Source organism: Sus scrofa, chromosome 8, assembly GCF_054392235.1.
Source record: "Sus scrofa isolate SSC_HxYL_T2T_F1_AM1 chromosome 8, Sscrofa_HxYL_maternal_Yorkshire_Landrace_v2.0, whole genome shotgun sequence".
In the NCBI taxonomy this organism is placed as follows: Eukaryota; Metazoa; Chordata; class Mammalia; order Artiodactyla; family Suidae; genus Sus; species Sus scrofa.
Window position 1 is genome coordinate 62,551,538 of NC_139390.1, and position 22,583 is coordinate 62,574,120.

A 22,583-nucleotide genomic window follows, 5' to 3' on the forward strand; every position below is an offset into this window, starting at 1 on the left:
GCTTTGGTAGAAGTATTGATTGGAAATTTCAGCCCTTCTCTCACCTGGCCTAAAGGTTAAAAAAAAAAAAAGAAAGTCTGTAGGTGGTTTTAGTAGTGTGTTTGTCTTCAAGCAGCTCCTGACTTATTCTTACAATGGAGAGATGCATTTTTGCAAGTGATACAGCCCCTGATACTTACTCAGATAGTAGGTATTTAATAGACAGAAAGAGGAAACTCACAGAGATATGATGAACTACTAAGGGAAGCAAGCCAGAAATAGTTACATTGCTTCAGAAAACCTCACTTTTTTCTTTCACAGTGTAGGGACTCACAGTGTAAGAAAAAGTATGCGAAGGACTTTTTCCGTTATTTTTTTGCATGAACTACATTATCATAACAATAGAAGACAAAAATAATTGACTTCTCTGGCACTGTGTTGGAAAAATGGGTGTAAAATGCCTTTTTGTACTTAAGACATGTGTTCTTCATGTCTTTGCAAACCAAGGGAGATTACAATATAATCCAACATATTCATGGTGCTGCTGGAGAGTGAGTACTGCTGGAGGAAGGGCCCCTCAAACTGGGGTATCAGAACCTAGAGGAAGAGATGGAGGGACTTGAACTGACACAAAGAGTGTTTGTTTCAGTAAAGATATTTAATAACTTCAGCAAAAAATGCTGGTGTATTTGGCTCATGGATGGAATGGGGACCATAGTCACTATATTGTTTGTCAGTATATCTGTTTTTAACTGGTGTCAGTGGAAGAGGGAACCAGATTGTCACAGGCTGTGGGTGTCACTGGGGCTCTTGGGGAATTGTGGAAAGATTGTCAGGTAATACACCTGACTGAAGCATTATTTTAAAGTGGTTATTTTGGGAGTGTACATTTGGAGTGGGAAGAGGCTGGACACAGATTAAAATCTTGGACTACCTTAAGTTTCAGAAGATAATGTCCTAGACAAGGGTGATGCTGGACATGAGTTGGATGGCTGGCTTCCCGTTGCTTCATTGTCACCACCAGTTCTCTTTGTTCTGTATCCCTACTCCAGTTTGGGAAATTGGGTATCAGTATTTTCCTTCAATGGTCTGCTTAATTCCGTCTTTTCCTTTCCTGAGGTTTTATTTTTTAATTTTTTTGTATTTTTGCCATTTCTTTGGGCCGCTCCCGCAGCATATGGAGGTTCCCAGGCTAGGGGTTGAATTGGAGCTGGAGCCACTGGCCTACTCCAGAGCCACAGCAACGCAGGATCCGAGCCGCGTCTGCGACCTACACCAGAGCTCACGGCAACGCCGGATCGTTAACCCACTGAGCGAGGGCAGGGACCGAACCGGCAACCTCATGGTTCCTAGTCGGATTCGTTAACCACTGCGTCACAGTGGGAACTCCCTGAGGTTTTATTTAGAGAGTAATCTGCTACCCATTTAGCCCTGGAAAGTTTTCATGGATCTTGTTTTATTGGGTAGCAAATAAATAATTAATTGAAAACTTTTTTTTTTTTTTTTTTTTTTTTTTTTACTGTGGGCTGATACATAGTTAGCCAGGGTAGGAAATTCTAATTCTTTTATGTAGAATAATAATTAGGATTTTCTGTATGTTTAATTGAAGGGTTAGGTTTACTTTTTTATGTTCTATTGATTAAATGAGAGCACATTTCTAATTGTATGAATTTATCTTTTCTTTGTTTTCTGGTAACTTGAGAAACCTGACTTGAACTAAGGAGAGGAAACATGAAATGGCTAAGTAGATCATTAATGCAAATCTATTTCTCTTGTTTGATATGAACTCAGAGCATATGGTATATGCTTAGTCTCTGTTTATATAATAAGAGACTTATTAAGTCTCTTTTTTGTCTTCCACGTTAAGAGAGCGATGAAGCATGAAACTTGACATCTAATGGAATATGGATGTTGACTTTGCATGGTCACAATATTAGTAAAGTGAATTAACTTTGGCATTTTCTAGAGCTGTTTCTACTCAAAATGTTAATGTTGATCAAAGGAAATCATATCTTTTATGGAAAAAGTTACTTATCCTTTTCATGGTTTTTGGTTTCCTTTTAGCCAAGGTATTTGCTGAAGTTTGAACAGATTTACCTCTCCAAGCCTACCCATTGGGAAAGAGATGGAGCTCCTTCCCCAATGATGCCAAATGAGGCCAGGTTACGAAATCTCACGTAAGATACTTCTTTTCTAGCAACTGATACTGAAATGCAATTCAGAAAATGTCATTTTAACCAGTTGAGTATGTGAGCAAATACTTTACTATAAACTTGTGATTTGTTTTTATTTTCAAAGGTACTCTGCTCCGCTTTATGTTGATATAACAAAAACAGTCATTAAAGAAGGTGAAGAACAACTCCAGACGCAACATCAGAAAACTTTTATAGGAAAAATTCCAATTATGCTGCGTTCAACTTACTGCCTATTGAATGGCTTAACAGACCGTGATCTTTGTGAGTTAAATGAATGCCCCTTGGATCCTGGTGGCTACTTCATTATTAATGGATCAGAAAAGGTATAATCACATTATTTTAAAAAAACTACAAAATGTTAATTAGATTTATATCTTGAAAAAGTTGAAATTAAAAAGTAAACTTTTAGAGTTCTCATACTGGTTCAGTGGAAACAAACCCAACTAATATCCATGAAGATGTGGGTTCGATCCCTGGCCTCACTCAGTGGGTTAAGGATCTGGTGTTGCCATGAATTCTGGTGTATGTCACAGACATGGCTCGGATCCCAAGTTGCTGTGGCTGTGGTGTAGGCTGGCAGGTGCAGCTCCAAATTGACTTCTAGCCTGGAAACCTCCATGTGCTGCAGGTACGGCCCTAAAAAGCAAAAAATAAAAATTATTCTATACAAAAGTTTACTTTTTATTTTAATCTGGAAGTGGCAGTTGAATTACTAAGGAAGTGACACCTGAATTTATATTAAACCAAAACTTTATTCGCCATATATTATATGCACTAGAAATTTTGATCATTTGTTTAAACTTATATATTTCTGTGAAGCATTTATGCAGAATGGAGTATGTAAAGTTTAAGAATTGATGTTTCAGTGACTCCATATGGTGAAATTAAGATGCAAATTTCACTCTGCTTTCTTCTTCAGGGATTGTGGGTTTTAAGGTTATAACTTTTATTGTTTATATAGGTTCTGATTGCTCAAGAGAAAATGGCAACAAACACAGTCTATGTGTTTGCCAAAAAGGACTCTAAATATGCCTACACTGGAGAGTGTAGATCATGTCTGGAGAATTCCTCTCGACCCACCAGCACTATCTGGGTTAGCATGCTGGCCAGAGGAGGACAGGTAAGGGCTGTGGTGTGATACTGTTTGGGTTTATTCCTTGTGGTCTAGTTTTATAAGTTACCAGACTGTGTGCTTAGTCAAAAAGTCTTTCTGGAGCATATTATCACTGTTGTATAGTAGGCATTTTATTATTTGCTTATTGCTACGTAACAAATTACTGCAGTAGCACCATTCCACAGTTTCTGGGTGTGGCTTAGCTGGGTCCTCTGGTCAAGCACCTCTTATGAGGCTGCAGTCAGGGTGTTTGTCTGAGGGCTGATTTGCATGGTGGGCAGCTAGATCCAGTTCCCTGCTACAGGGCCACCTCCATGCAGCCACTGACAACAGGCAGCTGGCATGTCAGGGAGAGGGAGGAGCACACAGGCAAGAGGGAAATCACCAGCTTTGGTGCCTTCATCCTGGAAGCAGCGAGCAGCCTGTAGTCTTTGTGAGATGCACGTCAGCATGTCCAGTTGATACTCAAGAGCTAACAGTGTAAGAGTGGTCAGGGCTCACCGGGCACCATCTCAGAAGCCACCTGTCTCAGACATATTGCTTACAGTGATGTAATCTAATAGCAGCTAGCTTTTTTTGAGTATGTGCTGTGCCTGGTTATGTTACTCAGATTGCTTGATTTAATCTATGCACCTATATTGGAAATTTGTAATTAACTGTTTAATTCCACATACATTTTTATTTATTAAAACTTTTTTTAATAAGTCATATATGCACATTAAAATAGTTCAAAAAGTACAGAAAAGAGTACAGTGTAAAAAATAGTCTTCCTCTGACCCTTAAGATCTCTTCCCTAGAGGTAGCTGCTCTTAATAATTTCTTATGAATCCATCCAGAAATAGTCTTAATGCAAAAAAATACAGATGTGCATACCATCTGTATACATCATTAGAATTTTGCTGGTATCTTTTAAAAACATGTTTAGATTAGCAGTCAGTCACTGCTTTTTTTTTTTTGGTCTCTTGAGGGCTGCACCCATAGCATATGGAAATTCCCAGGCTAGGGGTCAAATCTTAGCTACTCCACAGCCACAGCCGTGTGGGATCCGAGCTGGGTCTGCAGCCTACACCACAGTTCATGGCAATGCTGGATCCTTAACCCACTGAGCAAGGCCAGGGATTGAACCTGCAACCTCATGGTTCCTAGTTGGATTTGTTTCTGCTGCGCCATGATGGGAAGTTCTCCCCTATTTCTTTATTCCAAAATTTTTAATGTTTCTGGTGGGGAGAAAGGGTGAGGTGAGTCTGTGTTGACGTTCTTTTGGAGCCAGAGATCATTTCCAAATGCAGTCTTGGGGAGTCCTAGAGGATCCTGACAGAGAATGGAAGTTCTCTCAGGCCTAAATGACCAGCCTGTCCTTCAGATGAGTAAACCCGTTACAGCCATTTTGAAAAGCAGCCTTTGGATGCTTCTTAGAGTATTAGAGACATGCTTCTTTTGAAGTACATACAATGAACATGTATATAAAATGCTTCTTGTGGTGTTTATATATGGCTGCCATCTCTCTGTCCTCATATTCTAATGATGATTTATTTCTCTAGGGTGCAAAAAAGAGTGCTATTGGTCAGCGTATTGTGGCAACCCTTCCATATATCAAGCAAGAAGTTCCCATCATTATTGTGTTCAGAGCATTGGGTTTTGTGTCTGACAGAGATATTTTAGAGCATATTATTTATGATTTTGAAGATCCAGAGATGATGGAAATGGTAACGTGAAAACAAAATATATTCATAGTGTTTTACAAGAGGTTTAAAGTTACTATTTTTCATCCTAAAAAGCAGGAGAAAGCTGTCTGAAGACCAGTGTAGCTATTGCAGACCCCGTGCTGCTTATTGTTTGTGAAAGCCTCAGCCCTGCCTGGCCTCTCTCCTGACAATCCTGTGTAAAATAGACATGGAAACTATAGGCAGCCAGAGTTCACTGACAGCAGCTACAAGAAACAGGAATTAAGGAAAATCATAAAAACATACAAGACTGGGGAGTTCCCTGGTGGCTCATTGAGTTAAGCTGTGCTGTCACTGCTGTGGCTCAGGCCTCTCCTGTGGCATAGGATTGATCCCTGGCCCAGGAACTTCTGCATGCAGAAGGCGTGGCCAAAAAAAAATTGAAATGAAAGCATACTAGTGTGGTGCAGTTTAGTAAAAAGGAAAAACCAGTTGATATTTTACTTTTTTTTTTTTGTCTTTTGAGGTCTGCTCCTGCAGCATATGGATGTTCCCAGGCTAGGTTAAGGATCTGGCATTGCCGTGAGCTGTGGTGTAGGTCGGAGCTGTAGCCGCTGGCCTATGCCACAGCCACAGCAACACCGGATTGGAGCTGCATCTGCTCATGGCAGCACTGGATCTTTAACCCACTGAGCGAGGCCAGGGATCAAACTCGCAACCTTATGGTTCTTATTCAGATTTGTTTCCGCTGTACCACAACAGGAACTCCGATATTTTATTCTTTTAAAAAAAGTTTTTTAAAAGCTATTTTTATTTTTTTCATTACAGTTGGTTTACAGTGTTCTGTCAATTTCTACTCTACAGCCAAGTGACCCAGTCACACATACACATATATGTTCTTTTTCTCATGTTATCCTCTATCATAAGTGACTAGATATAGTTCCCAGTGCTCTATAGCAGGACCTCATTGCCCATCCATTCCAAGGGCATTTTTGTTTTTGAACAGCCATACCTGTGGCATGTGGAAGTTCTGCATCTGGAAGTTCCCAGGTTTGGGGTTGAATTGAAGCTGTAGCTGAAGCCTATGCCCTGGTCACGGCAACACCGGATCCAAAATGCATCTGTAGCCTACCCTGGATCCTAAACCCACTGAGCGAGGCCAGGGATTGAGTCCATATCCTCACCAAGACAACATCGGGTCCTTAACCCGCTGAGCCATGACGGAAACTCTTCTTACTCTTTTTTTTTTTTTTTTTTTAAAACCTTTTTCTTTTTCTTTTCTTTTTTTTTTTTTTGCCATTTCTTGGGCCGCTCCCGTGGCATATGGAGGTTCCCAGGCTAGGGGTCAAATCAGAGCTGTAGCCGCCAGCCTACACCACAACCACAGCAACGCAGGATCTGAGCTGTGTCTGCAGTCTACACCTCAGCTCACGGCAACACTGGATCCTTAACCCACTGAGCAAGGGCAGGGATCGAACCCACAATCTCATGGTTCCTAGTCGGATTCGTTAACCACTGAGCCATGACGGGAACTCCCCTTTTTCTTTTTTTTTTGCTATCATTTTAAACTTACAGAAAAGTTGCAAATGACTCTTGTATACTCTGTACTCACATTCACCCATGTTTAGCTGTTACCTTTGCCACAGTTGCTTTGGGGTTCTCTTTATATATACAGGTTATTTGTTTTCTGAATCACTTGAGAGTAAGTTTTAGGCATCATGCCCTTTACCCCAAATACTTCAGTGTATGTTTTCTCAAACCTGGACGTTTACTCACATAGTCATAGTACAATCTGTAAAATTGGGACTTTGGTAAATATATGCTATTAACCTAGAAAGAGTCAGGTTTTTGCTAGTGTTCCTGATAAGTTCCTTAACGGCATTTGATTCTTCAGTCTCTTTTAATTTTCTCTTGTCTTTTTCCTCAATCTTTTTTTTTTTTTTCTTCTTTTTTGTCTTTTTAGAGCCACACCCACGGTACATGGAGGTTTCCAGGCTAGGGGTCTAATCAGAGCTGTAGCTGCTGGCCTATACCACAACCACAGCAACGCCAGATCTGAGCTGCGTCTGCGACCTCCACCACAGCTCACGGCAACACCAGATCCTTAACCCACTGAGCGAGGCCAGGGATTGAACCTACAGCCTCATGGATGCTAGTCAGATTCGTTTCCATGACAAGAACTCCCCCTCAGTCTTTTATAACCCTGAAAATTTTGGAAGGGATAGGCCATTTATTTTGTAGAATATCCTTCACTTTATGATTAGATTCTGTTTATGCTTGTTTTGGCAGGACAGATAGAGATCTTACTATGCTTCCCAGGGAGTCACAGGGTGTCACTTTTGTCCTGTTATTGGGAATGGCAACTTCCCAGTGGCATCCCTTAGTTTCCTCCAGGAAGGCTCGTTGAGTCTAGAAAAGTCCTCATTTCCTTACCAGTCTTTCCCATTGGTGCCCCTTGTCTCTCTTCAGGTGGTTGATATATTCTTCACGTTGTCCTGAATTGTCCAGAGTCTTAAGAGTACAGAGAAATGAGGTAGAATACAGGCTAAACATTAGTCTCAGATTTAGAAAGTGGGGTATATTTTAGTTAGTAGAGTATTTATTTATATGGTTGCATTACCAAAATGGATTCCGGTTGTTACTCTTTTAGCAGTAGTCACATGTTCTGTTGTTTTTTTTTCTTTAACTTAAAGATAATAAGTAAGTAGTTAAAAGTAAAGATAACCTCTTAAACCAAGGATGAAAACAGTGTCACATTTATTCATTTGAGGCTTAGTAAATTTTAGTTTGAGTATTAAATTTCTCTAATTTGATTTTAGATATTAAAAAAATTGTTCGTTAAAGTATAAAAACAACAGAAACTCCGAATACCCACTCTGCTCTGTTATAATGTAATTACTTGTATTTTTCTAGAAAGTACAATTGTCTGTGCTGATAAGTGGATTTTTTTCAAAGATTCTCTAGATCTCGGAGGTGTGTTGAAGTTCTAAGATTTTGTGATTCCTTGATTTTCTAAAAATATTTGCATATTCAGTTAGGTTCATAAGGATAACCTTTCAAACAGTAATAAGTTAACATATTATAAGTTCAGTGATAAATGACTTATTTTGAAGATAATGATTTTGAAAATAATTTTTGTTTAACTGATAGGTTAAACCTTCTCTTGATGAAGCTTTTGTCATCCAAGAACAGAATGTTGCACTAAACTTCATTGGTTCAAGAGGGGCAAAGCCTGGTGTCACTAAAGAGAAAAGAATTAAATATGCCAAGGAGGTCTTACAGAAAGAAATGCTCCCTCATGTTGGTGTGAGTGATTTTTGTGAGACCAAGAAAGCTTATTTCTTGGGGTACGTTAAATTTCATTGTTTTAGGTTTTTTTGCAAGATATGGTTGAGATAAATTTTTTACTTAAAGCTAAAAATGTCAGAATTGATGTTTTTAATACATAGCCTTTAAAAAAGCCAGCACCATGTCTTATTTCTTCCCTTTTTTTTTTTTTTTTTTAGGTATATGGTTCATAGGTTGCTTCTAGCAGCTCTGGGTAGAAGAGAACTAGATGACAGAGATCACTATGGAAACAAAAGATTGGACCTTGCTGGACCACTCCTTGCATTCTTATTTAGAGGGTAAGACATACAGGGTGACATCGTTAAAGTAGAGCTCACTTAGGTTTTTGCACTTTGGGGGAGGTGCTAAGCCATCTTGGCGTCCACCATGGCTGCATATGAAGTTGGATACATTCTCTTGGTCACTTGCCATTGTAGTTCCGCTTTGTGTCTGAGAATTTCAGGATTGTGAGGACAGTTTATTACTGGTTTATATATTCTTTATTCGTCTCTATCTTTATAGGGCATTTGAGAAAGCTGAATTATTGCCTTGGTTTTCTAAGTGCTGATATTGAAATTTTTATTAGTTCTGCTTTGCAGTTTATGAAAACACAAAGCTGGAGGGAAATCTGTCGAAATATTAGTAGTGGTTGTGTGAGTGTTGGGGTTATGTGATTTTTATTATGAAACATTTTTATATTTTCCATATTTCCTTATAATTAATATGTAATACTTATATAATTAGAAAAATTGTTCATAAAAATAATGTTGACAGTTTAATACAAATATAATAGTAGCAGTGTTTTGTGCATTTTCTCTTATTTATCATGTTATAAATTAGTGTTTTTCAACCTTTTGTTATCACCTCAGTAAGGAGCCTCTTTTTACCTTTTTTCCTAACTGCTTTGCCTGTGTTTGTTAACATATGGACATCTGTGCTTTCGTATAGAAGGAAGTAAAACCTCCCTCCCTCCTTTACCTCAACCACTTCTGTCCCCCTTGTGGGCAGTATTTTCCCTGTTGAGAATGCATATTATAGACCTTTATGTATTTAAAACAATACCATTTTATTGGGCAGAATGTTTAAGAATTTGCTTAAGGAAGTACGGATCTATGCACAGAAGTTCATTGATCGAGGAAAAGATTTTAACCTGGAGTTGGCAATTAAAACAAGGATTATATCTGATGGCCTAAAATACTCTTTAGCTACTGGAAACTGGGGTGACCAGAAGAAAGCCCATCAGGCCAGAGCCGGCGTGTCGCAGGTAAGGACGTCAGCTGTGACTGCAGGTTTCATGAGGAAATGTTGTGGAGCTAGTAGAGTTTAAATTGTTTGAATTGAAGTTGTTTTCTTTCTTTTGTTTTTTTCTTTTGGTCAGATGTAGAAGCACTTGGAGGCTTTTGAATATAAAAGTGAAAGTTTTAGAGTTCCCGTTGTGGCGCAGTGGTTAACGAATCTGACTAGGAACCATGAGGTTGAGGGTTCGGTCCCTGCCCTTGCTCAGTGGGTTAAGGATCCGGCGTTGCCGTGAACTGTGGTATAGGTTGCAGACGCGACTTGGATCCAGCATTGCTGTGGCTCTGGTGTAGGCCGTCGGCTACGGCTCCGTTTAGACCCCTAGCCTGGGAATCTCCATATACCGAGGAAGTAGCCCAAGAAATGGCAAAAAGACAAAAAAAAGAGACAAAAAAAAGTGAAGTTTTTCTTAACTGAGCTGTCAGTATCACTGAGAGATGTAAAGTTTTGGCTTTTGAGTCAAGATCATTAATAAATACTAGTAGCCACCTAGGTGATGAGACAGTCCATGTTTGTGAAATTTTTCTGTCTTAAAAGCTCCATGTGAGAAGATGATGCCCAGAGGATAAATGAGCATATCTCTACCTTTTTTGCAAACTGTAATATTTCTGACGCTGATTTCTCTGTGTTGGCCTGTGTGTGCAGTGATGGCAGTAACTACTCTTAGAAGGAGTAATGGAAACTGTTTACAAAAATGTCTCACTAGGCATTTAAAAAACATTTTTTGTGTGTGATTTTAATGTAAGATTGAAGATTTGTAAGGCACACCTCTAGATTTATGGAGAGGATCTCTTCCTGTTTGCTATTTTTAAAACTAGCCTATACCCATGTCACCTGATTAATTCAGCATTCAGACACCAGCATTAACCACTTGATTCCTAGAAACCTGATGCTTTTAGAAATTCTTGGAGGGGGAGTTCCCGTCATGGCTTTGAGGAAACGAATCTTACTAGTACCCATGAGGACTCAGTTTCAATCCCTGGCCTCGCTCAGTGGGATAAGGATCCGGTGTTGCTCTGAGCTTTGGTGTAGCTTGCAAACTTGGCTCGGATCCTGCATTTCTGTGGCTGTGGTGTAGGCCAACAGCTGTAGCTCCCATTCCACCCCTAGCCTGGGAACTTCCATATGCTGCGGTTGCGGCTCTAAAAGGACCAAAGGAAAAGAAAAAAAAAAAAACCATGGAGACTGCCACTAGCCCTTGAGTAAGGGTTTGTGGAGCCTTCCTGGTGTTGGTGATGCCTGGTTCACGAGCATTAATGAGATACTGTTCCTGCCCTCAAGGAGCTCATCTTCTCTCAGAAGAAACATTCATCCATGTGCAGCTCACTCTGTTTTGAGCTGAATTATGATAAATGACATCCTGCCATTTGGGTACCGTGTGTGGCTGTGGGATTCGGGATGTGCCAGGCACTCTGCCACTTGTTGGCATTGGCGATGCAAAAATGAGTAAAATGAGCCCTGACCTTCAGTAGTTGACAGTCTCTACCCACAGATGGATGTAAACAGACATTACAGGCTGTACAGTGAGTATGAAGTGAGAGCTATGCATGCCTCTCTGGGAATGCTGGAAGAGGGGTTTTAGTATAGGCTGAGAAGATGAAAAGGAATATTTTCTTTTGGAGGTAACACTTGAGCTGAATCTCTAGAGGTAGTTGGGAAATAGACCAGGCCTGGAGGTAGGTTAGAATCAGCAGTTGTCAAGAAAGCTGGAGAAAACTGCTGACATCCTGAACGAAGGGACGGAGCGGGGAGGGCATGTGTGGTGGACGGAGCTGGAGCAGGCTGGCGCTGTCCGTCAGAGGGGGCGGGTGAAGGCCGTGGGGTGGAGACGGGAGCTGGGAGCAGCTCCTAGGCAGAGTCCTGTTCAGGATTATTCTCAGGAGGCTTCACAGTGATTGTTGTGAGCAAAGAGATGGAGAAGGGCGGGCTGAGGTGGAAGGAAGGATGGTTGCGGTAGCCGAGTGAGAAGCCATTCGTTAGGCCTGCCCTGGAGCGCTTGTGCAGGGATGGAGTGCAGGACAGACTTGAGAAGCAAGAGGAAGCAGGTTCTGTAGGACTTTGTGTTGGGTAGTTGAAGGATGGCCCCTCCACGGAGTGGGGACGCAGAGCAGTTCTTGGTGAGGTGGTGGGGGGTCTGGTGTAGAGGTGCTGACATCCCGCCAGGCCAAGGAGAGTGGGAGCACATCCATTCTCTGGCCACAGGGTGGTCTTCGGGCTGGAGGCAGAGTGGTTGGGCTGCAGGCGTCTGGAGACGTAGCGAAGGCATCTGGGGCCTCATTGGGAAGAGTTTCTTGTCAGAGGCTCCCCTGGAGCTGGTCTGTGGGCATCCACTTGGCGTTTGTCCACGTGGGTGAGTGATGGGGACATAGACTTTGGTGACTGGGGGGCACATTGGAGGGGAGATGGCCAGGGTTGGTGAGTGCTGACAGTGTAAGAGGTGAGGAGCTGTCTGTGACCCTGGGAATAGAGGAGCTAGCTTTTTGAGAAAGTGTGAAAAGAGCTGACAGCGCACGTGTACTGATGTGTGAAAGGCGGAAGTCAGAGACCAAAAAAGTTTGAGATGTTTGGGTTGGAAGATTCAGGGAAGTGTGATGACATCCACCTGATGAGAGATGTAGGAAGAGGAAGGAGGATGGGGTGTTGTAGGGCCAGGAGAGCGGTGGCTTATTACCAGGTACACTGCGTCTGTGTTGGTGGCTTTATGTCCCTCTCTCTCTGTGTTGCCTTTCTTCTAAGTGTTACTTTGCTTAATATTCTCTAAGTATTGATTCTCCTGTTGGATTCAGAGGCTTTAGCCCAGGAAAGGTTCTGGGATGGATTAGTCTGCCATGCACAAGGCCTGTGAGTTGGTCGCATTTAACACTTAGTGCCCAGTGCATGCCAAGTACTGTTCTAGGTACTGGGACACAGCAGAGAACAAAACAAACAAATAAGAAAGCCCCACTCCTGTGGGACTGATACCATCATGGCTGGAGAGAGACCATGAGCGTTTATGTGCTGTGGTAGATGTGTATGTCATGCGTTTGCCATCCTGCTGTAAGGGTCGGTGAGGTTCCCAGGGTGAACAGGACCTCCCAGGGCAGGACAGGGAAGAGAAGGGAGGGATGGGAGAGGTGGACACTAAGTGGATCATATGTCAAAATGCCTTTGCCTTGTTCTAGTATTTGCCAGAAATGTGATCGTGTGAGTAACAGAAGTGCCCAAACGTTATAAAGATTCGCTTTGTTTTCTAGGTATTAAACCGCCTGACTTTTGCATCTACTCTTTCTCACCTTCGTCGTTTAAACTCTCCCATTGGTAGAGACGGCAAACTAGCGAAACCAAGGCAGTTGCACAATACATTGTGGGGAATGGTGTGTCCTGCTGAGACCCCAGAGGTAATGTGCTCGCATTTGTATCCCAGACAGAAAGTCTGAGAGGGGTTATGTTAGGATATAATTACTTTAGAAGTAAATTTTAATTTAATTACGTAGTATATTTTAGAACCAAAATATTATTTATATTTTTGTTCTTAGGAAGTAAGAGTACATCCTGAAGGACAAATATTTATGGAGAGAATTTTGATAGGCATGTTAAATCACTGTGACTAATATGTACTTTACTTATCCCAAGGGCCACGCTGTAGGACTTGTGAAGAATTTAGCCCTGATGGCTTATATTTCAGTTGGATCTCAACCTTCTCCAATTCTAGAGTTTTTAGAAGAATGGAGTATGGAAAATTTAGAAGAAATTTCTCCTGCAGCTATTGCTGAGTGCGTATAGATACAATTCTTTAGACACTGTTGTTAGCCTTTGGTTATTGCTTAGAGTTATTAAGTGCAAAATGCCTTTGGTTTTGCATTTTAGTGCAACCAAGATCTTTGTTAATGGCTGCTGGGTCGGAATACATAAAGATCCTGAACAACTGATGAACACTCTAAGGAAACTGCGGCGCCAGATGGACATCATCGTGTCTGAAGTAAGAGTCTTGAATTAACCAAGAGGGTGTGATCTGTGGGATTTCCAAACAAGGCACAAGACTAGTGAAAGTTATCTTTGCATTGGTATCTTTCTTGAATGAATTTCTTTTCCTTTTAATTGTTAAGTTTATTGTCAAAAGTCTAGGTGATATTTAGAGCTAAATTTAAGTGTAAGGTATTGCTTGCTTTAATGCCTTAGATATGCATCTAAAATTTTGATGGGTAATATAAGTTATTAAATTACACTTTAGAATTCAAATTACATTTTAAAGTAAAAAATTCTTTTGAGAATCTTTTTGTAAAGCTGACAGTATTACTTTTTTGATTATTATTTTTTAATTACTCAATGAATTTATTACATTTATAGTTGTACAGTGATCATCACAATCCAGTTTTATAGTATTTCCATCCCACACCCCCAGCGCATCCTCCTACCCCACAAACTGTCTCCTTTGGAAACCACAATTTTTTTAAAGTCTGTGAGTCAGTATCTGTTCTGCAAAGAAGTTCATTGTGACAGTAATGCTTTTAAAAGGCATGATCAGCTCTGATTTCTCCTTTGTCTGACTCCAAAGATTCATTCATGCAATGCGGTTGACTTTTATCAGATTCTCTTAGATTTTGGTGGGTGCTGACATCCTCTGGATTAGGGTGGATTTTTTTTTTTTTTCTTTTTTTCTTTTTATGGCCATACCTGCAGCACATGGAAGTGCCCATGCCGGGGGAATCCAAGCTGCAGCTGTGGCCTACACCTCAGCCATGTCAACATGGTATTTGAACTGCATCTGTGATCGACACCACAGTTTATGGTAACATTGTATCCTTAACACACTGGCGAGACCAGAGATTGAACCTCCATCCTCAGAGAGACAACATCAAGTCCTTAACTTGCTGAGCCACAATGGGCATTCTTGGATTTTTTTCTTTTTTTTAATCATTAAAATGTAGCGTGAGCTTTATTTTTCCCCCAGATAGGGCTTTTGCTCTTAGGGCACTGCCTTGAGGGATAGGGCTCAGGCTTTTGATTCTCCTAAAGCTACACCTTGGGGTCTGTCTAGGTGAAAGTGGGTCAGGAGAGGAAACTGTAGCACACTTAGGCTGGCCTCCTGTCTACATGGCAAAGTAGAGAACTGAGGTTCGGCTGCTCCAGGCCTTCCTCAAGTGGGCAGACCCGGGGTTTCTCGTGGGTGTATTCGTAGCTTGAAGTCAGCAACAGGATGCCTCACTTGGGGGTGGGCAGGGCTGCGAGAAACCCTAAGAATCAACAGCGGCTGTGTTTTTGTAACTGAGAACCTGGTTCATGCCATGTGTATCTGCTGAGAGCTGCCTCTAGCTTTTCTGTGTTCTCTAGAGTAAATTTAAATTTTTTATGTTGTTTTAGGGCTCTTTCCCTTAATGGGCCCCTCTCTCAGCCTGGAATGCCTTTGCTCTCTGTCACCCATACCTCCTGAAAAATGGGCAAGAGAAAAGGGTGCCGATTACCGTTTTTAGGTAAATGTCACTAATTCTGCTGAGTTCTAGTAGTAACTCATCACCTTCAGGGTGTTTTACCTGGCCCCTCAGTTTGATTTTGATTAGAGATCGATAGACATTTTCTTTGAAGGGCTAAAGATTCAATGTTTTAGGCTTTGTTTACCTTACAGTGTCTGTTGTACATTCAGCTCTGCTGTTGAGAAAAGTAGCCATAGACAATTCATAAACCAGTAAAACTTTATTTACAAAAATAGATAGCAGGCGAAGGCGGATTTGGCCTGTAGCCTATTTGCTGAGCTCTTGATTTAGATATTTGTGACCATATGTAGCATAATTTCCTTAAAAAGTAGAATGCTTGAGTTCCCTTTGTGGCTCAGCAGGTTACAAACCCAGCTAGTATACTTGAGGATGCAGGTTCGATCCCATGCCTTGCTCAGTGGGTTAGGGATCTGGCTTTGCTGTGAGCTGCGGTGTAGGTCACAGATGGAGTTTGAATGTGGCTGTGGCTGTGGTGTAGGCCAGCACCTGCAGCTCTGATTTGACCCTTAGTCTGGGAGCTTCCTTATGCTGCAGGTTAGCCCTAAAAAAGAAAAAAGAATGCTTATCTCAGGTAGTAACTATTGATTTATTTGCCTCTCTCATTCACCACGGTGTTAACTTCTCAGCAGCATGGAAAGTGTCTTTATAGGGCTTTTTGTATTTTCAGTTCTGAACACGGTGCTTGACGTGTAGTGTCTGACAAGGAGTGAGTGCTGAACCTATAAATGGACCCTGTGTCTTTCAATTAGGTTCTTTAATCTTCCACTGGAAATGGAGTTGGAAACCTCTAAGTGGGAGCATTGTGTATATTTTTCAGGAGTCTCCTACTTTTTCTTTACCTTCCTATTTTCTGATAACCAGAGGTCACCATGTTACCCATTTCTGACTTTCGCCTCAGTTTGGACCTATCAGGCTCCTGTCATCAGTCCTTCAAGAAGACCTATTTTCTTTGGTATTCTTTTTTTTTTTTTTTTTTTTTTTTAATTTATTTATTTATTTATTTTTTTGTCTTTTTTTGTTGTTGTGTTGTTGCTATTTCTTGGGCCGCTCCCACGGCATATGGAGGTTCCCAGGCTAGGGGTCGAATCGGAGCTGTAGCCACCGGCCTACGCCAGAGCCACAGCAATGCAGGATCCAAGCCGCGTCTGCAACCTACACCAGAGCTCACGGCAACGCCGGATCGTTAACCCACTGAGCAAGGACAGGGGCCGAACCCGCAACCTCATGGTTCCTAGTCGGATTCGTTAACCACTGCGCCACGACGGGAACTCCTCTTTGGTATTCTTGAAGGACTGATGATACTGTTTGGCCTTTGAGGAGACACAGCTCAATTTATGTCCTCCTATTAAGGCAATAGAGCTGTATTCCACTAGCTATGTTCTAATAGAATATTGTATATTCTATTAGAAATTCTTTAAAGGTTCAAAGCAGACGTTTGAGATTGCCGCACATGGTGTTTTTGCTCACTGTGTTTCATCTCGATTGTTTTCTAAGGACAGGAAATGGGCTGAGAAATGTGGAACATTTTCTGTATCTTGGCTTTTGGTTTTTTGCTTTGGGACAGCTTGATGTTTTTGATCAAACTTTTATGATTTACTATTGGTTTTATTTTTTATTTTTCTTGTCTTTTTGCCTTTTCACGCAGCATATGGTAATTCCCAGGCTAGGGGTCTAATTGGAGCCATAGCCACCGGCCTACGCCAGAGCCACAGCAACGTGGGATCTGAGCCGAGTCTGTGACCTGCACCACAGCTCGCAGCAATGCCATATCCTTAACCCACTGAGCAAGGCCAGGGATCCAACCTGCAACCTCATGGTTCCCAGTCGGATTTGTTAACCACTGCACCACGATGAGAACTCCAATTTACTATTGGTTTTATACTGAGTAATCCAAACCTTTTCTAGTTAAATAGACCCAATCCTTTCTTTAATAAAGGTATCCAGATGTGATTTCCCTTTTTTAAAAGTACTTTTTAGAGAAATACCAATCTGTTTTTCTATTTCTCAACTCATTGGCAGTTACTTTCTTGGTTGGCTTTTTAAGAATATATTTTAGATCTAGATAATTCACAGGAAATTATTTGTTTACTTCTTGACATATCTTATATGTATTGGCACTTCATTTTTTGTAGTGCTTTAAATAATTGATTATGTTCTTAATTGTACATTCCCCCCAGTTTTTTTTTTTTTTTTTTTGCTATGCCCACAGCATGCAGAAGTTCCTGGGCTAGGGATTGAACTTGCATCATAGCAGCAACCAGAGTCACATCAGTAGCAGTGCTAGAGCCCTAAACTGCTGAGCCACTAGGGAACACTATCTGAAAATTCTTTTGATACTTTCTAGCACTGTCCAGTAGAAATATAATGTGAATTAAATATGTAATTACAGTTTTTAATAGTCATATTTTAAAAGTTTAAAAAATATGAAAATAATTTAAATATACTTTATTTGACCCAGTACATCAAAAATATTACAATTTCAGAAGTTCCCGTTGTGGCTCAGTGGTTAGCAAATCCGACTAGGAACCATGAGGTTGAGGGTTCGATCCCTGGCCTAGCTCAGTGGGTTAAGGATCCAGCATTGCTGTGAGCTGTGGTGTAGGTCACAGACGCGGCTCAGATCCCATGTTGCTGTGGCTCTGGAGTAGGCCAGCAGCTAAAGCTCTGATTAGACCCCTAGCCTTGCAACCTCCATATGCCATGGGAGCAGCCCTAGAAATGGCAAAAAGACAGAAAAAAAAAAAAAAAAAAAGAATTACAGTTTCAGAGTTTCTTGGTGGCCTAGTGGTTAAGGATTTGGTGTTAATGCTGTGGCTTGGGTCACTGCTGTGGTTCCATTTTGATCCCTGGCTCAGGAACTTCCGCATGCCATGCATGTGGCCGAAAGAATTTTATACTTTTGGAGTTCCCGTCATGGCTTGGTGGAAACAAATCCAACTAGGAACCATGAGGTTGCAGGTTCAATCCCTGGCCTTGCTCAGTGGGTTAAGGATCTGGCCTTGCTGTGAGCTGTGGTGTAGGCTGCAGACATGGCTTGGATTCTCCATTGCTGTGGCTGTAGTGTAGGCCAGTGGCTATAGCTCTGATTCGACCCCTAACCTGGAAACCTCCATATGCTGCAGGTGTGGCTGTCAAAAGGCAAAAAAAAAAAAAAATTTTTACAATTTCAACATATGATCAGTGGAAAATTCTTTTTTTTTTTTTTTGCTTCTTAGGGCAACACCTATAGGTGATTTTGAGAAGCCAGGCTTATTACCTGGAAAGACTGATGGGGGCACAGTGATACAGGGCAGGTTATTGAAAGGCTACAAGGTGAAGTATATGTAATTATCAAAGAGGCAAGATAAGAAATTGTCCTATGCTAGTGTTTGTGATATCAGTTATATTTTCTTCACTTTTATTTTGCATGACATTATAACCAGATGTTACTCATCTCTTTGATTACCAAGGTGTTAGATATTCATCTCATATGAAATTTTAAATTATACAAAGGTTTTTAGTATCTGAACAATGATAAATCAAGATTTGTTCATTTTATATGCTAATTTATTCATCTTTTTGTATTATTAGCTAAGCCTTAATGATAAAAAGTTCATGGGTATTTTTTTCCTTTTACTTATAGGTTTCTATGATCAGAGATATTCGTGAGAGAGAGATTCGGATCTATACAGATGCAGGTCGCATTTGTAGGCCACTTCTCATTGTGGAGAAACAAAAGCTACTTTTGAAGAAGAGACATATTGATCAGTTGAAAGAGAGAGAATATAACAATTACAGGTAAGAACATTCAGTTAGAAGAAAACTTGAGATGTAATTCACATGCCATAAAATTAACCATTTTAAAGTATGTGTTTTGGTAGTTTTTAGTATATTCACAAGATGGTGCAGTTACCACTATTTAATTTCAGAATATTTTCATTCACCTAAAAGGAAACCCTGTATTCATTGGTGATCATATTGTTTTTCTTTTTCTTTTTTGTCTTTTGTCATTTTTTAGGGTCACACACACAACATATGGAGGTTCCCAGGCTGGGGGTTGAATCAGAGCTGCAGCTGCTGCCTACACCACAGCCACAGCAACGTGGGATCTGAGCCGAGTCTGTGACCTACACCACAGCTCATGGCAACGCCGGATCATCAACCCACTGAGCAAGGCCAGGGATCGAACCTGCAACCTCATGGTTCCTAGTTGGATTCGTTTCCATTGTGCCATGACGGAAACTCCTACTCTTTGTTTTTATATATTCACTCCCTTAGCCCCTGAGGTGGTTTCTTTAGAGCAGAGCAGAGCATAATAAACTAGTAATAGTTTTGAAGCCAAACATTTTGTGTTGTTCAGTAACTTTTTTTTTCCCACTGTTTATAAGAATATATGTATTTTAGAACTCTTTCTATATGAATACATGCAGATGGAGTAATGCTCTTTATTACGTAGGAAGCTCAGCTAACTAAGGTAGTTGAGGAAGTAAGGAAGTGACATGCATTCTTTTTTTTTTTTTTTTTTTGTCTTGTCTTTTTGCCATTTCTTGGGCTGCTCTCGAGGCATGTGGAGGTTCCCAGGCTAGAGGTCTAATTGGAGTTGTAGCCACCAGCCTACGCCAGAGCCGCAGCAACTCGGGATCCGAGCCGTGTCTGCAACCTACACCACAGCTCATGGCAACACCGGATCCTTAACCCACTGAGCAAGGGCAGGGACCGAACCTGCAACCTCATGGTTCCTAGTCAGATTCGTTAACCACTGAGCCACAACAGGAACTCCCTCATTCTTCTTTTTTAGTTGGCAGGATCTTGTGGCCAGTGGGGTAGTGGAGTACATCGATACTCTAGAAGAAGAAACAGTGATGCTCGCAATGACCCCAGACGACTTACAGGAGAAGGAAGTAGCTTATTGTTCCACATACACACACTGTGAGATTCATCCATCAATGATTCTTGGTGTCTGTGCCTCAATTATTCCTTTTCCTGATCATAACCAGGTTGGTGACAGTTTTTCACTATGATTTGTTAGGAATTGGGGGAAGTAGAATAAAAAGTAGAAATTAGTCTGTAGTTGTTGTTTTTTTTTTTTTTGTTTTTTTTTTTTTGCCTTTTCTAGGGCCGCTTCCTGCGGCATGTGGAGGTTCCCAGGCTAGGGGTCGAATCAGAGCTGTAGCCACCGGCCTACGCCAGAGCCACAGCAACGTGGCATCTGAGCCACGTCTGAAACCTACACCACAGCTCATGGCAACGCCGGATCGTTAACCCACTGAGCAAGGCCAGGGATCGAACCTGCAACCTCATGGTTCCTATTCGGATTTATTAACCACTGTGCCATGATGGGAACTCCAGTCTGTAGTTTCTTTTGAAAGAAAACCCTTTTAGTGAAATGGCTGCGAATTATGGAATTAGCATTTAACATGCTTTTTCTTGTGTTTGATTCTTTTTCTTTTTAGGGCCGTACCCACGGCATATGGAGGTTCCCAGGTTAGGGGTCCAATCCCTGGCCTACACAACAGCCACAGCAACTCAGGATCCGAGCTGAGTCTGTAGTCTACACCACAGCTCATGGCAATGCCAGATCCTTAACCCACTGAGCGAGGCCAGGGATTGAACCCCTGTCCTCATGGATGCTATTCACTGAGCCATGATGGGAACTCCTTTTTTTTTCTTCTTTATTTCTTTCTTTTTTAATGTGGGCATTTCTATGGCTTGTGGAAATTCCTGGGCCAGGGATTCCATTCAAGCTGTAGCCGAGACCTGCACCACAGCTTCAGCATCACTGGATCCTTTAACGAGGAATTGAACCGGTGCTACCACAGAGACAAGCCAGATGATTAACCTACTCTGTGCCACAGTGGGAACTCCTTGTGTTTGATTCATAAGAGCCATAATTAATTATTCCAAATAGTTACCACTTATCTTTCAGAAAAAATAGGAACTTTGCCAAGCATATTTCTAATCTATGAAGTGTTCTGTAGAGCATATTTATATAGAAGTAATTACATTTTCATTGATTGTGCTTTTCATGTCTCTCTTTAGTCCCCCAGAAACACATACCAGTCTGCCATGGGGAAGCAGGCCATGGGGGTTTATATCACCAACTTTCACGTGCGCATGGACACCTTGGCCCACGTTCTCTATTACCCTCAGAAACCACTTGTGACTACACGGTCTATGGAGTATCTGCGATTCAGAGAGCTGCCTGCAGGTTTGTTCCATTTTGTTCTGCATTTTTAAGTTCCTGCTATGCTTCAGGCATTCTGTGGGTGATTGGGAGGGTTAATGAAATGCATACGACAGCCTCTATTCTCTTGGTGGGAAAACATGAACACAGTTAAATAAAAAGGTAGATGTGTGGAAAGTGTTATGATGAAAATATAGATTCCTTTGGAAGCACAGAGTGAAAGGATTGATTCCTGTTCAGTCGAGAGCTAATTTCATGGGGAGGTAGTGATTTGGACTAGAATGAAGTTGATAGAAGGGTCTGTAAATTTGCGAGGCAGTTTGAACAAGAGCCTGGGATACTGAAGGCCACAATCAGTACTTGCGTCCACAGGTGTGGTTGGGTGTGCATGGGGAGGGGCACTTGCTCTCATAGCCTGGAGAAGCAGGTTCGTTTTTTGAGAATGAAGAGTTAGCCAGCCTTTTTAAGCAATTCATTTAATTTAGGATGTTGATCTGGCTGTCACATCAGGGGTGGCTCGAGCAGGGGGATCATTGAGGGGTTCTTGGGCAGTCGTCTCAGTGAGAAATGGAAAGATTCTGATTGAGAAATGCAAGCGGAAGAGGTGAGACGCCGTTGGAATACACCTGACAGGACTTGACTGCTGACCAGGTGTGCGTGATGAAGAGAGGAATTGGCAGTATTGCTGGTGTTCCCGGCTTGGTAATCAAGGAGCGAGAGCTGCTGTTAATAATACTGGGAGTACGTTGAAGGAAGGAGTTCTAGGTGTAAGATAAGAAATTCAGTTCTCAACACGCTGATTTTGAGTTGCAGCCAAGATATCTCAGGAATGATCTTCCACCAGTGAGTTGCAGATGTGGCTGGAAAGGTCAGCTCTAGAGCTGTGAAGCTGCTGATATAGTCATGATCATTATACATTAGGGTGAAGTTGCTGGGAGAAATCCAGAGTGGGACTCTCTAAGCCAGAGACAGTCAGAACTCCAGGCACCAGGGGGAAAAAATCATGAGATGAGATTTGAGCTGTAGCTGGTAAGGGGAGGAATGAGGCATTGGCAGGAAGAGCTGCTTGGGCAGCCTGGACAGCAGGTAGAAAGGTGCTGACCAGTCCGAAGGGACAGTGTAGTTCTTTGACACGATCGTTGTCTTAGTATGTTAGCAGAATTTTGGCTTGACTGTGAATTACATTATTTAGTAAAGTTTGCCTTGTCAACAGTGGCTTTAAATTATTTACTGTAATAGGGGATCTAACATTTTGATAGCAGATTCTCATGTCAGAATGATTTATTTTCAAAGCCCTCCACAAGGGGTTACTCTTGTCTAGAAAAACACAATCTGTTATGTTGTCTACAATATGCTCATATCTTTGGGCTATGC

The 22,583-nt window shown here is 41.5% G+C and overlaps 1 protein-coding gene across 1 annotated transcript in view; it reads left to right on the forward strand.

Moving 5' to 3' along the window:
* POLR2B (RNA polymerase II subunit B) overlaps positions 1-22,583 on the forward strand; it is a 50,405-nt gene that overhangs the window by 11,630 nt on the left and 16,192 nt on the right. Inside the window, exons 4-16 of the mRNA XM_003129037.6 lie at positions 2,044-2,156; positions 2,278-2,497; positions 3,136-3,294; positions 4,830-4,994; positions 8,103-8,299; positions 8,459-8,578; positions 9,357-9,543; positions 12,809-12,952; positions 13,188-13,327; positions 13,422-13,533; positions 18,669-18,823; positions 19,824-20,022; positions 21,065-21,233. Coding sequence (XP_003129085.4) covers positions 2,044-2,156; positions 2,278-2,497; positions 3,136-3,294; positions 4,830-4,994; positions 8,103-8,299; positions 8,459-8,578; positions 9,357-9,543; positions 12,809-12,952; positions 13,188-13,327; positions 13,422-13,533; positions 18,669-18,823; positions 19,824-20,022; positions 21,065-21,233 — 2,080 coding nt within the window. The remainder of the gene's footprint in view (positions 1-2,043; positions 2,157-2,277; positions 2,498-3,135; positions 3,295-4,829; positions 4,995-8,102; positions 8,300-8,458; positions 8,579-9,356; positions 9,544-12,808; positions 12,953-13,187; positions 13,328-13,421; positions 13,534-18,668; positions 18,824-19,823; positions 20,023-21,064; positions 21,234-22,583) is intronic.